At 38.0% G+C, this 16904-nt stretch overlaps 1 protein-coding gene across 2 annotated transcripts in view; it reads left to right on the top strand.

Moving 5' to 3' along the window:
* The window catches only part of LOC117173345 (transmembrane protein 131), a 462351-nt gene that overhangs the window by 379083 nt on the left and 66364 nt on the right, over window positions 1-16904 (top strand). For both annotated transcript variants that reach the window (XM_033361843.1, XM_033361842.1), the window contains 2 exons: window positions 4803-5185; window positions 7007-7211. In XM_033361843.1, coding sequence (XP_033217734.1) covers window positions 4803-5185; window positions 7007-7211 — 588 coding nt within the window. The remainder of the gene's footprint in view (window positions 1-4802; window positions 5186-7006; window positions 7212-16904) is intronic.

Raw genomic sequence — 16904 nt, 5'->3', positions numbered from 1 at the left:
CAGTTGCTCCGTCCACCCAAAGGTCACGAGATCTCGCCGATCCATCGCATTGAATCCATTTTCATTGGCTCCCCCAGCTCTAGATTGGTCGGCACTGTTGGCTGACCCATTGTCGGGAGCCCTGCGCGTTCTGTAGTTTTGAACCGCACTTACTACAACTATGTTTGGTGTTGTCATTGTTGTTCCCACGAGAAGCTAGAAAAAGGGTTCGTTCATCTTTGTAGTGCCCCGCATGCAAGGATAAGGCTGCGTACTCTGAGAGGTCGCCCGGTATCCCAAAGTCACCGTTCTAGACACCTCAACCAGGTGCCATTCAGCTTTCGGCACGGTTTTCACACCTCCGCTTGGGGGTTAATTCCTTCGGGATCACCCCTGGACAATTGTCCACGACTGCCTATTTATTTCTGTAACCATATTCAGCAGAAATCTTTGGTACAGGGACCCTCTATCCGCAACCCCAGGACGGCAACAGAGAAAGAGAGGCGACACTAAGACCATCTGCGGGCAGACATCCAATAGACGAAGAGCTATGCTTTATGAGCCGGAGAAGCATCAACACCCAGGTTTCTCAAAAGCTTAAAGATCTGGCTGAAATGGATGACGAGCTTCATGGACATTTTCCCGAAGAATCCGACTTAGGACTTTCAATTGTTGTGTGTATAATGCAGCGAGAGCTTTCACTGATGTGAACCGTAAAACAAAACCAACGGTTGATCATAAGACTAAAAGATGACTGCATCAACTCGCCATAAAGATAGGCTGGGCAAGACAGTACGCGTCCCGCATTCAGTGTGTGATTGACTACATCGCATCTGGCAAGAATTTTACCGCCAAGGATCTAAAGTTTGCGTGCGAACTCCAGAACCGTTATCACACACTTAACAAGTCAAAGCTGCTGATCACCAGGCAGCATATGGTTGAGAGAATACGGATACTATGTGACGTTAAGAGAAGTTTAGAGCGGAGAGAGAGGTGGGTCAGAGAAAATTAACAATTTCTGTCTGACCCATCTCGATTCTTCCAAGACCTTCCAATTACTGTCGGCCACCCGCCCAAACCAGAGGAGGTTTAAGTATTTTGGAGAGATGTCTACGAAGTACAGCATAGACTGGAGGAAGACTCAGATAACATAAATAGCTTTAAGGAGCTGTGTGGTATCAAGCTGTGTGGTATCAAGACCTTGTGGTGCAAAAAGTTCCCTTCAACCCATCAGCATTTGGCCCGTATTTTCTTCTCATATTTAAATTCAGAAGAGCCAATTCCGGAGTGGTTGGTGGAAAGACGCACAATACTCGTACTGAAAATAGGCGACTTAGCTGAACTGAAGAATTACAGGCCAATCACTTGTCTGAAGATTTTGTATAAGATATTCATAGATATCCTCAATGATAGGATTATTCGGGAAATTGAACCTGTGTGGCAAGAAATATATGAACAACGCGGCTCAAAGAAAGGCGTAGCAGGTTGTCGGGAGAACCTGCTCATCGAGAGATATGGCTGGAAAGATGCACCATACTATCAGCGTGATCTATCGATGGCCTGGATTGATTACCGGAAAGCTTTCGATTCGACCTCCCATAGATTTATCATTTGTCTTTTGGAATGCTTCAAGGTTCATACGAAAATCGTGAGGTGCATAGCGAATTGATGCCGCTTTGGAAAACCAGATTTACTATCTCATCTGAAAAAAATCGTTTGACAACTAACAAGATCACCTTTCAGAGAGGTGTTTTTTGGGCGACACCATGAGCCCACTCCTCTTTTGCCTCACATTATTGCCATTATCTCTAGCACTCACAATATAAACACTGGTGAAATGACCAGGAGAGACAGAACATTGAAAAATTATTCTGGGCTAGCGTAACCTAGTGTGTATACTGAGGAATAAATTAATTGAGTTGTTTAACTACCCATTTAATTTTAGAATAAGTGTCAATACGACTGGCTACCCTCCGATTTTCCGTTCTGGCTCTAAAAGTTGATCCTCCTGCGGGTATGACTCATGGGCCGCCCTTTTAGTCCTATAATCCAACTCCGAGTCCGAGAACATACCCCCCCCCCCCCCGTAATGAGTCCCTTATAGAATTTTGTATCTCATTATCGAGCATCAAGTCAAGTCAGTTAGCACGTGATATCTAACTGCGTCGAAGGTAGGTAATATTCCTCCTCCTGTATGGTGCGCGTCCTTATTGCTACCAAGTCTCTAGAAAAAAACTCTTGAAAAGCCAATAAACTTGCCTTTTCAACATTCTCCGAAAATAGCTCCTGAGCTTTGTCTCCTGCTGTGGTTTTGAGTTTTAAAAGGATATTATTGCAGATCCTCTTCAACTTGCAATGCTGCTTGCAGTCGATCTTCTTAAGATTCGAAATAACCTTTCTTTTCAGTAAGTATAAGTTGGTTAGCTTCATCATTCGAAGTAACGTTGATAATCTTCTATCTTCTTGTACTCAATGTTTAATTTTGGACTGATGTCCTAGTAAGTGGTGTTTTTGGTTCCACGAATACCCAGGGGATCCTAGCAATCAGCTTTACTGGCCTTGGCGTCTTTGCAGTCTATCACTTTAATCTTACCTCAAGCCCAAGGTTGTATTCCGCCAATAATTTCAATGAGACAAGTTTGGGACTCTTCGTTCGAAGAGATAACAATAAAAGCATAATTTTTAAGCCATTTTCAGGTTATTTTGAAGGGTCTAACTTTAAGAGTCGCATGGATCGTTGCACTGCTGCCAGAATGGGGCCTCTTGGGACATTTGATTGGTTCTTGCGTCCAGTTGATTTAACAATTGGCTTCTCAACCTCTTCTTAGTAGCTTTCGATACTTTAGCTTGTCGTGTTTTTATCATTTGGTTTGACCATCCGTCGTCAGCATCTCACATAGGAACACTTACGTCCCTACTTCTCGCTTCGCCCGGGTTTCTCCCCAACTACTCATCATTTAGAGATTCCGAACTATGCACTGGGGCTCTAGGAAAGAACTCATTTTTCCCCACGAGTAGCTAGGGCAATATTTAGTCAATCTCTATACTATCTCTATCGCCCGATACTTTAGAAGGGCGTTTTAAAGATAACATTCATCCTTCGGCGCGGTAGTTCACGCTTTGTATTAAGAGGTTTTACTTCGGGGCCATTTGTAACCGTATTGAGCGGAAACCGTCTGTACAGGGACTTTCTATCTGCAAACATAGGCCTGGCCAAAGGCCCAAATTAGGGCTCAATTTATTAAGGAATTATTTTTTTTAATTCGGTGCACCTCATCATACTGAAGATAATAACAATATATACTTTCAAAATGGATAAAACCGTCACCTTCGTCCTCTTATCCACATAACAGAGTGCTTTACAACCACTGAATATCTTCAATCTGATTCTTTTGCATCTTTTAAATACTTTTTATTGAATTATTCTACAATAATTATTAAACATTTTTATTCCATAATCATTTTAAAAGTCACGAAACTTTTTATAATGAATCATGAATAATTCAACATTTGATCAGGAATTTTTCGTAAATTGTATAAAACTCTGTTCAGTTAACACTTATATACGCGGTTATTGAATTAGCTACGTAAAATTTCAAAAACTTTAAAAACCTGGTAATTGCATAACCTCCAAAAACTAGAAGACCATGCATCACAGCGTTGGTCTTGTTTCATTGTACAAAAACTGTAATTTCTTACAAAAATGGATTTCGGTGAACAACTTAAAATTTTTTGCTAAAAACAATATCCACAACAACTCGAGAAAACGCTAAAAAGAATTTTGACAAAAAACACACTCCGAACAATTTTCTCTGCAAGCAACTTTGAAGTTGTGTCTTCCAACTATGAAAACCAAAATATAGGGAATTTAATACAAGTTTGAAGCACAGATGTTACACTTCTACATAATCTACATCATTATAATTCCAAACACTTTATGTACGAACCTTTTTTAAAAATTTGACTATTTATTGGAACTTCTGACTTCGGCCCCAAAAAAGGGATCTTGAAGAGAGACTAGTACCAGTAAAAAACCTCGACTCATACTAATACTGAACTTACACAAAAAAATCTGGGCAGGAGCGCAGATTGATTCGGCTAGCGAACGCACGACGTACCAGTGTCCTGACAACATTGATTCTGCGTATGTGGGACCAAAGTAATCACACGCGAGGAACGCGTGCCATTCGATGCTGGTATACCAGCAGTTCAGAAGAAGCGTGACACAATGCGCTAACGCATAGCGGGCTATGTTACCGAACGGCTGGTTATCCAGCATCGAATGGCACGCGTTCCCCGTGTGGGATTACTCTGGTCCCATATCCACATAATCAATGTTGTCAGGAAGCTGTTGCATCGTGCGTTCACTAGCCGAATCAAGCTGGTCCCAGAAGAATTTAACCACCGTTATTCCATTTTCGAACCGATAGATGTCCAGCCCACGCGGACAATATTGGTTCTATGATATCTGGTACAGGCCTCCGCCCAGATTTTTTCCCGTGTATAATAAAGCATATTGTCGACCGTTAAGCCGCTTTATTTTACTTCCATATACAACATCGGTCGTCTATATAAATTTTTTTTCGCATACAAAATCCAAAAGTGATACGGTGCCTCTTTTTTCAACCTACAGAGTTCGTTCTCGATATTAAAACTCTAGAATTTGTCGGGCTATACGCTCGAATACGTTGCTTGCTTATACCGACAAATTAAGCGTTTTGTATGGAATGTCACATATAATCCACATTTATAAATGTTAAGAAATCAAATTTCAATTTGTTTTCAAAAATAGCTTTATCCATAAATTTATTTGACACTTTCAGCGATTTTATTCAGTGGAGGTTTAGGACAACGGGATGAATCAAAAATACCACAATCGACTATTTCGTCTCCGCTGCCACCTCCACCTGCGTGTTGGGGTGAAAACAGAGCCAAATTTAGCGATGTGGTTGCAAGGAGTCAGGAAGCAACTTTTTCCACCTTGGGGAACTCAAGAAAATCGAATTCATTCGGTTCTCATTTGAATTTCGAGAACAGCAGTGCTGATAAAACGAAGATTCAGATAGAAGAATTGAGTCGAAGTGAGTTTAACTTCGACCTCAAGACAAATCTTGGCGTCAAAGATGAGAAGGAAAAATCATTCAGCTCAGAAAGTGCTAGATGTCATCTTGATAGTTATTTTATTAACACATTTACTGAACCTTCTGTAAGTTAAAGAAAAAATATACATAAAAGCATGTTCTGCAGGTCGGACCACCCTGGAAAAATATTTGCCGATGTGGTGAGCAATTGCCAGTCACGCACAAGCAGATCATTTTCTAAAAATACGTGCCCCGCTTAAATAAAAAGCTATTTTATTTTTATTTATAAATATGGGGTTTATAGTAAATTTCTAAGCCTTAGAATAGCATAAATTAATTTTGGAAATAACAAATTTGATAAAAGCTTATATTTTCCAAATTTAAGGACATATGTCCTTCTTGATTTTGAATTATGGGATGGGACGTAGTTTGAAAATTATGTAAGGGAGTTTGAGACAGTTTAAAGGTGCCCCGGTCTCAATTTCCTTTGCAAAACTTTTAAACTAAGTTCGAAACCTTAACTTCCTCTTGGGGGTAAACAGTTAATTTAGTCCATTTGAAAGCTTGGAAAATTTACTACAAAACCCATATTTAAAAATAAAAATACACCAAATCGGCAAATACTTTTTTCCAGCATCTTGGGTCACAATACAGCATGTCCCACCACTCGTGGGACACTCGGTAATGGCGAATAGATAAAAATTTAAATCAAAATTCAAATACAACAATGTTGTGCGGACCATTGTTTAAAAACTACAGAGAAATAAAGTCCCGTGTAGTTGTGACGCCACACGCAGTGTGAGTGTCGCTGTTGCTGGAACTCTACCAAGTTCTTGGCTGCAATGCACTGCCTCGGAACTTTGTTGCTCTGTAGTTTCTAAACAATGTTCCGCAAAGCATTATTGTATTTGAATTTTTGTCTTTTTTTAGTCTATCCGCCATTACCGATTGTTTCGCAGGCGTTGAGACACACTGTATATTACTGCATACGTAAATTTAATGAAAATCCAAGAAACGTAACACTAGTCGACAAAGCGTGACCTATGTATTTATGGAATAAGGTCATTTCTGAAATAATTTTTTCGTCCTGAAAGCGAATGGGTACTCTATTTTTTCCTACACAACAGGCTTTTGGGATTTCTTGAGTCAGCATTTTTTTTTAATAAGCAAATCGTGCTATAATTGAATGTAGACATTTTTTTTAACAAAAGGGTTGATTTTCAATTCTCTTGAATACTCTGAAATCCACGAAAAATGATATGGATTGTATTAATTGTACTTCAATTCATTGAAATTTACTTCGACTCTTTTAAAGATCCATGAGTTCCCTTGTATTTTCTTCAATTCGCTTAAATTTTAATTTCATTTGAATCCTTTCCAATTTACTAGACCTTACTTTGAATTTCCTATAAATAAATCCCAATTAATTCAGTGGAATTCGAGTATAATTGTTCATTTTACATAAACGTAAACGGTAAAATTTCCTATTTTTACAAACTGATGGTTTTTATGTCACGTATGTTGCGAATAGTTAGTGCTGAATCTATCAACTTTTTGCTTAGATTTTATTTGTACATTGAAAACGAATAAAATGACCCGTAATTTATTTTAAGGAAAGTAAATATTTGGCTGGATATAACTTTTTCGATAAAATTTTAGTTTTTAGAATTTTTAAAATGTTTTTGCGGTTATCTCAAGAATCGTTTAAGTAATTCAAAATAGGAATTTGTTTAAAAAATACCTTGCACCCACTTCTAGCGTGATTTGTGATTTTTCGAAAACAATTTTCAACCCAGAACATTTTAAAAACCTGACATATATGTAAAATATGTTGGTCAGATTATCTTCAGCATGAAAAGATACTTTACAAATAATATTAATTCATTGATCACCTTTTTACGCGTGTTATTAAAGTTTGTTTTTATTAAATAATTATTATCTTTTAGTATGAACCAGAACTGGTGCCATATGATGACCTCCCGGAAACAGACGAGCCTCTACTAGAACTCGAAAGTGTCGAAGAAGATTCGCGATGTAATTTGTGGGACGACAGTTGTTCCGTACTCCGTTTAATTCCAGAAAGCGCCCCTGTTTTTAAAATGGAATCATCAAATTCTGAAAAAATTACGAATTTATCCGACGCTTTGACGGGTAAGTCTACCTTACGCTACTGGAAAATCGTTTAAGTATTTTCTTAAACACCTGTTTTACATCTTTAGTTAATCTTTCTGATTGTGATTTTTGAGAGACCATTCACTGAGATTTCATTCGATTTTAAGGTGGTACAATCTCTGTTGTAATATTTCGCAGTCTTTACCGTCATCTTTTGTGATTATACGTATGGGAATATCCCATCGTCGCGTTCGCAATCTCTTGTATCTTTCTAGCCTTAGACTTCGGACGAGAAATCGGGTTCGCGCATGGGGAAGAGATAGATAGTCTACTGTAAATATTCTGATAGCGACAACGGCAATATATCGGCCTTTCAATTGATCATTTGAGCTCGTTTACGCAGATATAGACTTGGCACTAATTTTTATCAGCACTTTCACTCAAATCAAAGCGTCGCTATGATTTCTCTTAATTCGCACATCAACTCTCAATTAATCCCTGTGAATCGTTGCGCTCGTCAGAGCAACACTTTTTCCAAGCATGTGCGGAGTCGTTCCTCGAATATTTATTAAAATGCGAGTCGCTAAGACTAAATAAATTTTCTTTTTTTCTTTTTATTCATTTCTGCCAAACAAGGTCGTCCTATTTTACATAACGTAATCATCAAACCGCTTAGGTAAATGTACTGATCTCTTAATTCCGGTTTGATTTCCTTCAAATGGAATATTTTCACCATTGAAATTTGATTCCTCTTGAGCCTCTTTATCCTGGCTTTTCTCTTTGCAGTCTGGATGCTAGAATTCAGCGATGATGTCATTACCCGCTAATTAAAATTCGGAGCTTTCGTCTAAATTAACGTCATTTTCAGCAGCAGATGGTTTTCATATTTTCGGCTTTCCTATAGAGGTACCATCAGGATATATTTTTCTGATAATGAAATCTCTTTTACATTTTCAACGATTCTTCTGCTTTTTTGGTTGCATTATACCTTTACACCTAGTCACTGACGTCATATTTCACATTGACGATTTGATTTTTGTCGTGGTCCTTATAACGCTATTGTTCTTGTTGAATGCTTTGAAATGCTTGCAAGGCGATTTACCTAAGTATAGATAAGTTTAAATAGACTGTTTCTCGTGGACTTATTTGCATGCTCTTGTTGGCTTTCAATATTTCCTTGAATTGCAGGTATCAAAGTAGCGTTAGCCATTTGAGCTGTCATGTTGTAGCAACATTGCTGATAAGCCTATGGAACTGGTATTCCTGTCAACATCCGTGACGCAATCGGTACAGAAGGATTGAACCATCGATTCCCTAGCTAACAGATCGATTAGATTATGACCGCATGCTCGTGATGTGTCCAGTGAAAAATATGATTCTCCCTTAATATGTCATGCAAAGAGGTTGTAAGAGGTTACATGATCTTATAATATTATAATCCTGTGTTTATGAGTCAAAACCCTATGCTAGTGAATTCTCCTGTCTTGTCAGAAGTGACTAACGCTGTCTTCGATCTATCTTCCTGAGGTAAAGGTACCTATGTAAACCCTTGCGCAAGATCCAACGTCATAAATAGTTAGCTATTTCCTAATCTAGATAAGTGGTCATCCAGACGGTGTGAAGAAAAATGAAACAGCTGAGTTTGCTTATTAATTGCAGGGTAAACTAGGCGAGGATCACCACTTTTCTACTCGCAAAAAATATAGGACTCACATAAGGAGAAATAATGTCCGTCGCATCTCCTTGATTTCCCCACGCTCTTTATCGTTCGCAGCAATTGGTTTTCGTTGTACGAGCTTCATATCGGAGTTTTCCACAATCACCATGTACCGACTAAATTAGTGCAAACTATTTCTTGAATACTTATTGTTAAATTGAGACGAAGCTGATTTAATATATCTCGTAGATCCGTTTTTACTTCTTATGGTTGACATTCTACGGTATTTACTTCTGGGAAGAACTGGTTCCCAATCTGCAGTCCTTGATCGTCGTTCTGGTATTAGAAGGACGTTTAATTCATCCACAACCGTCCTTCTTGGCTCTGTATATTAAGAAGAACTCAAGTTTGCCATTGTCACAAATAACTGGCCCTTGTTGGACACAGCTCTGTTGAAACTGATAGAATTTTCGGAGGAATCCACCCTATTAGTGGCTCTCATTTTTTCGTGTGATTCTTATGTGTAATAGTCTAGGAATTTAAAATTACAAATAACACTTCGGAAGTGTCCCTCGCGGAATTGAATGATACGTTGCATATTTATAGAGTTATAAGAAATAATCGATACGTATTTTCTTATATCGGCAAAGGTGCAAGTTTAACGTTAGAAACTACCTTAAAAACTACTAAGGTTAAAATTCAAGATGGTGGGCTAAAAAGAACGCCTATACTTCAAATGTGAAGCGTGTTTTTTATACGTTTACACTGGAATCAATCATGTAACATGAAAGCCAAACAATTTCTAAGGGTGTTTCGATGTTGCTTAATTTAAATTTGAGAACGGAATGGCAGAATTGAAGATGGTAGATCCAAAATGGCGCCTCGATCCGTGTCATGGGAATTAAAACTTGAGTCAAATATTACAAAACTCAAAATATCATAATTGTCATATATGATTAATCATTACCAACGATTATCAGTCGAGAGTTATCGGTGTCAACAAATTCGCACCTCGCTCTTTGCCGGCCCGAGGAATAACTAACGAGAAGATGACGAGTATCTATTTCCACTTTTCTTTTCTGTTCTTTTTCTTTTTTTTCATATTTTTGTTTATTAAATTGAAAAAAAATCAATTATGTTATAGAGAGGGTGAGATGCGGATAAATGGAAGATAGTAATAGGTTCTGACTTTCTAGAAAGAAAATGATGTGTGAATGGAGATGCAAAAGTGGAGCACTGGTTGGTGGAGTGTGAGGAGGCGGAAAGGAGTGGGACAAGTATGGTGATCTTGTTGCATGGGTGAAAGGGGTGTTGGGTAAGACGGAAAAGAATAGAAGAAAGGAGAAAGATGATTGGAGAAGGAAAAATTGTAAGTAGGAGAGGAAGTAAGTGTAAATGCATTGTAAATATTGTAAATAGTAGATAAGTATCAGATATTAGCCGCTGAGGCAGAGGTTGGCAATGCGAGGCAAAGCGATAAAATAGAGATATGCGTGCAAGGCAAGGCGAAGCGAGGTATACAAGGCTATAAGTGCGAGCGGTCTTAGAGATAAGGTGTGGATGAATGTTAGTTTTTAAGAGTCAGTGTTGAGTAATTTGTTTTAAAAACAGGAAGTGTAAGCAAGCAAATTTTTAAAGGCCAACAGGCCGAAAAATAGACGTTTATCTATTTATCTTTATATCTATCTACAAAAAGAACGCGCAGTATATGAAAGCTTGCTCCATTATTCGGAATAATAGCTGCAAAAATGGTAATCAGTGAACATCTGTTTCACGCACAAAGCTTTTGTGCACCATGCGCATCCTATAGCGGATGTTTCACTGCATAAGGTACACATTGGAGCATAGTTTTTAAAGCAGTTATATACGGTATTTTCAAACTCAAGTGGTTTATCTTGTATGTAACCACTTTTGTACCATGCGTATTTGATCCTACTGGAAAATCGAGGGGAACAGAACTGTTTATGAATAAGGGATTGGAGTTTGATGATGTTGTTGCACAAATTTATATCGTGCTTGTGGGGAAGAACTATCTTGGAGAAATATTGAAGGAAATTTGTCCAAGGTCTGAAAAAGAACGCATTAAGAGACTGAATATTGCCTGTCGTTCCTGCGGGAGTAGTCTGAACTTTGAGATATTCTTTTGTTTCCATAATTGGTTGAAGTGTTTTCAAATTTTGACCACTCCACGAATTTAATAAAAGCATGCTTTTATTGTTGGATAACGGGAGAAATGCTTGGTAAAATCATGTATTCACGAGCGTAGACGTTAACTGACCTGAATTTAAAGCTAAAACAAGGACATTGCCGGACAGCTGTGATTCGTGCAATTAATTAAATGTGTCAAAGCTTGAACTTTTTCTTTGTCCATTAAACGCAAAGGGTACGTCCTAAGTATATTTTCAAATTGAAACCTGACTGATCAGAGTTCATTACATTCTCTTCTCTAGCCAACGATATGTCACATTTCACGTTTTGTACGAATTCATTGGCGTCTTTTTCCAGATTGTCTTTACAACTCCAGGGATTGTCAACATTCATTCAAAAAAGTTTATTATTATGCAGAATGAAATGTACATTTATTACTTTCAAGATGGACGGTGAAGCTGAGGAGTATGAGGATAAATATTGGAAACACTAGACGATACTGCGGACAAATTATAAACAGGGAAATAAATGGAAAGTCTCTAGGAACAATTGAGTGCGAAACGCGTCATCCCCACCACAGAAAAAAATTGCCGTCCACTACAATTAGAGAATGTGACAGAATCTCCGTTCAACGTGCCCTGGTGAAGATCGCGTTTCCCTCACTAATCGAACTAATAAGAGACTTGTTTTTCTGTCGTGCTTACAATTTGATGCAGCGTATAATGTATGTTTCTTTTCTTAGGTAGAAATATTTTTGAAAAAGAGGCTAATGAATACATGGCTAGCACTTCACCTTCGATTATGATTTTTACTGGAATGGAATTAATTCTGATGATTAACAGAAAATGAGGTATGAGAAATGAAAAAAGAAGTCTGGAAATAAAAGAAGATATGATTGCGAAAATAAATAAAGAAGGAATCATTAACAAAATACGTGATAAGTTAAGGGGGGGGGGGGTTCTAAGGATGTATCATTCTCCATGCTAGGACCAATGGAAAAAGTATCATGCAGGGGGAAGAGGGGTTCAGAAGTTCCAGAAAAATTTATCACGTATTAAGTGAATGGCCCCTAAAAAGATAAAAAAATAAAAAGTGGGAATAGATACTCACCACCTCCTCGTTTATCACTTCTAGGTTCAGTGAAGAGCGAATTTTGAATTTGTTGATACCGATAACGCTAGACTGATAATCGTTTGTAATGATTAAATATATATGAAAGTTGTGACATTTTGAGTTTTGTAATCTTGACCTCAAATTTGAATTCCACAACATTGAAAACTTTATAATGTAGTAACCGAAGGGGATGAGCGAGCGGTAGATAAAGAGGCCGTTTTACATGAGAACTATGTTACGTATTTTCACTTCAATCAACAGCTAACTTCATTTCGGGCATGGCTGAGGGGAAAACAAGGGAGCAAATGCATGGGATTCAGTTTATTTTTACCCTATTTTGCCAATATATTCTTAAAAGTTCATTTTTTCTATATAAGTGTATTTGAAAATTAGTTTTTTTCAATGACCATTTTTTTAATGACCATAGTGATCGATAAAACTTGCTTCGAAAGGTCTTTTTGCCTTATCCTCCAGATATAATTCACCTTCGCCCTTACCAGATTGTATAGAACACGCTAAACTTTTCAAGCAATTACCCACATATTCTTTTACTTTTTACGCAACTCTGGGAACCAATACACCCTCAAGAGCAATTCGACAGTTTTATCAACCCCACCGTGACGGATATCGTCATGACAAGATCTAATTACGGTATTAATTATAGCCGCAGGTACAAAATAGAAGAGTAGAATCCTTGTACTTTCTAAAGAGCAAACCATTCCGAATTGCGTACCTGTCAGTATCTCCCTGCTCTAACAATTCGCGGATTTCTTTCAGTTCTAGAAAATGCTGAACTTGTTTCGCATTTTTGGTAATGAATATTTTAAAATCGCTTTGATGTGTTCTCAACTCGGTTGAATCCCATAACTACTAATAAGGTAATCCAAGTGATCAATTTCTAATACCCGTAAAATACATTTATCTAAACGTAGTTTCAACTCGTGTTTCGCCATGAATTTTAGAACCTCCCTTAAAATCGACCAAATTTTCATCGAGATTTTCAGTCGCAATTAGGAAGCCGTCTAACTATAAAAGCAGTTTGCCCTCGTTAATTAAGTCTTGGAAAATGCAATGTAAATTACCTTTGGAAATAAAGACGGCGCATTTACAAGTCCAGATGGAATTCTTAGATATTCATATTGTCCCGTCGGAGTACTCAGCCCAAAAATTCCTGGCATATTATTGTACCAGTCTAGTACCCGCTTCTTTAGTCTTCTCGAAGCTTGAAGTTTTATAATATCGTCTGGAATCTCATAGGCCGCTTGGATTTGATCAACTCATCGAATCTATCTTTCGACATCATCTTCCTAATCTTCGCAAAATAGTGGAATCTAATTTCCGATTTTACTGTATTTGGGCGCTGCTGGTCTAGCATTATTCCTTTGTGCAACTTCTTGATGATTCCCATTGTTGCCCATCTGACCTCCAATCTCATGGCTTCCATTACTGCCCTCGTAGTCGCTGCAATGATATCTTCTACGTTTGCCATGACTGCTCCTCCTAGTGAAGCTTTGGAGACTCCAGAATACTCAGATCCAGCCGAACTATTTAAATGCTCGTCTGCGCGACGCTGTTGGCCGTTTAGATTAAGCCTGCGGCGGTGTTCAATTTTAGGAGACCCATTACGAACATTCAGATCCACCCCGTCATTGTTCATGTTCGCATCCGCCATCTTGTCTTGTTCGAAAAATCGAGAACGTTCTCTGTGTAACCCTTTGTATTTTCTCGACGAACGAGTCGGCGTCACCTACCGATTTTCTAACACGTCAGCACGAATACCTAATTTCAATATACACACCGTTTTTCCACAACGACGGTTTTCTGTAGCCGTATTCCTTTTTACACACTTAAATAACAGGACTAATCCAATTCACGAACACCTTGGCTTTCCACGCCAATACACATCAGTTTCCCGCACCGATCGTCCCAGAATCTTCTCGAACACGTCGGCATGTATAATCTCTTTTGTCGATACTCACACTACCCGACGCCATTTAATAACCGTATTCAATAACATTCGTTGGAACACATAACCAATTAACGCCCGAAGTGTAAACATAACTGCGTCACGCTCCCATCCTTTGTTTAAGTTCACAGTCGAAGCGCTTAGCCATGCTTCATACCGTCGCAACGATTTTGACGAAAACTCTCATCACATTTCACTTTCAGTTTTCCCGAATACCCAAGGACTCTCGAATCTCACTTGTGATAACTGTAGTAACCGAAGGAGATGGTCAAACGGAAAATAAAAAGACCGTTTTACATAAGAACTGTAAAAAAAGTTTATTCAAGTATGGCTAATACAAGACTGAATCCTTTCTTCCTATATCGAACGGAAGATTCGATCTACGATAATTAAAGGCCATCTATAGATCTCACTCACATCTCGGCTCCAAAATTAAAAATTGTTCAATTTAAATATATCGAGTACAATAGGAGCATTTTAGTATACGAATTAGTCGAATTATTCTAGTTTGGGTGTAACAACAATTCTATGACATAGAGGGGTCGCGCAATTTTAGATCCGCCATCTTGAATTATGTGATTTCAGTTACGAATTTCAATTCAGCAATATCGGAAACCCCTTAGAAACTTTTGGGTTTTCAAATCACGTGATTAATTCAAGTTTAAACGTAAAAACCAGCCTTCAAGTTTAAATTTTAAGAGCTATTTTTAGCGCGCCATCTTAAGTTTTGAAATTTTGACCTCAAATTTGGATTCAGCAACATCGAAAATCCCTAATAGGCATTTTAATTGTCCAACCACGCCACTGATAATAATTCAAACGTGAAAACCATTCCTTAGATGCGAGGGGTAGTTTCTACCCTTAAACTTGAACCGTTGTCCATATAAAGAAGTACATCGATTATTTTCCATAACTTTACAAATCTTGGAAAGTTTCATCCAAATCGGCGAGTGACAGTTCCGTAGTGTGACTTGACAGTTTACTACAAATTGACAGAAATTGAAGCACATATATAGCCCGGATATCATAGTGTAATACTCGGGACAAAAGCTTCTTAAATCTGTGTTTTCACGCACCATTTAAAAATAATATTTGATCACGAAAGACACTTTAATCGTAAACATTGCAGTACCCGGATATATCAAAGCTTGCGAGTGCGTTGCCATTAACCCCAGTTTCTTTTATATATTTTTTTCGACAGAATTGTCCATATTATCCGTCGCTACTTGATTCATTTCCGAGTTCAGAGTCGAGGACTTACTTTTGCAATGACATTGGATACGTCGCTAGGCTTCACAATTTTTACAACATTCAACTTTCGTAGGCTCAGGACAATTTTTCGAAACGTGACCATATCTGTCACAACTGTAACATTTCAATTGACCTGGGGCATTTTTTTCATGCGGTCGCTTGTCAGGGATAAGAGTTGCCGACAAATATTCCTTTTTTCATAATCGTTTATCATTAATTTGACCATGATCGTTGATAATTCATTTAATGATGATAGTTGATCATTCATTTGATGATGATCGTTCAACATACATTTGATGATGATCGTTGATCATTCATTTGATCATGATCGTTGATCGCTTATTTGATCATGATCGTTTATCATTCATTTGATCATGATCGTTGGGCATTCATTTAATCATGATCGTTGATCATTCAGGCTTTGATACTCAAGCATGTTATAAAGCAAGGTATCATTATTCTCATGTGATCGAGCTGCCATCGCATTGCATTCATCGCGTGACCGTTATCACAATAGGATTTTCCTTTAGTAAGTTCCTATCATTTTAAGACTAATTTACCCCAAGTGCCAACTTCAAAAAAATTTTTTTTTCAGGAGCAATAAAAAAAATTTGAAAAAAAAAATTTTGAATTTCTCAAAATTGTCTCAACCGAATTTTAAGGCTCAAATATTATATCGTGTGTTAGGGCAACTATAAAAACTATCAATCAATTTCTTCTACTCGAGGAGGGGCCAACTGTTTTTCGTCCATTATTGGCATATTTACAAGCATATCTTTTACTTCCCGCAAGATTCACACCATTTGGTCCCTACTCAATGAAACATCTATAGAATTTCCCACTAATGTGTCTTGACTGTACCCAGACCTTAGAATATTTGCCTGCTCTTTTACAAATTGCAAATTGATAGACTCATTCTCAATTGTAATTTCAGCCAAGTACGAGCTTCGCATTTAATGACTGATATCAGTACAGTAAAGCCCTTGGACCTCAATAACTTCAATATGACTTCAATAACAAATTCCTCGCCTTTAGAGACATTCATGTTCGCTTAAAATGGTGTTGCCATGTCTGATACTCGATTTGTTTTTGGACAGATAGTTAAAGCCTTACTAGGGCTGTGCAAAGTGCTTCAAACCGAAATGGTGCAAAATTTGAGGCGCTTCGACAGTCGATTCGAAATAAATTCGAACAGGCCAGTTCGAATCGAGAAAAAAAAACTTCGAACTGGGCAGTTTGAAAGTCTTCCGAATCAAATTTCGACGCGCTCAGTTTGAATCGAAGGAAAACCGATTCGTAATAGGAGGTTCGAAAGTCTTTTGAATCGACATTCGACGCGTATAGGTCAAATCGTAAGAAAAACGATTCGAAGTGGACAGTTCGAAAGTCTTTTGAATGGACATTCGGCGTGTTCAGTTCGAATCGAAGGAAACCGAATCAAAGTGGGCAGTTCGAAAGTCTCTCGAATTGACTTTCGAAGCTCCCAATTTTTCGATTTAAATTCCGATTCGAACTGACTATATGTATATGCGTATTTATTCCTCGTCCTGTCAGCAAAGAAGAATGCGCTGTACATAGTGCACACTGAATAAACTAT

Source organism: Belonocnema kinseyi, chromosome 5, assembly GCF_010883055.1.
Source record: "Belonocnema kinseyi isolate 2016_QV_RU_SX_M_011 chromosome 5, B_treatae_v1, whole genome shotgun sequence".
Lineage (NCBI taxonomy): Eukaryota > Metazoa > Arthropoda > Insecta > Hymenoptera > Cynipidae > Belonocnema > Belonocnema kinseyi.
The sequence above is the reverse complement of the archived record's forward strand: the minus strand, read 5'-3'. Positions and strand labels throughout refer to the sequence as shown.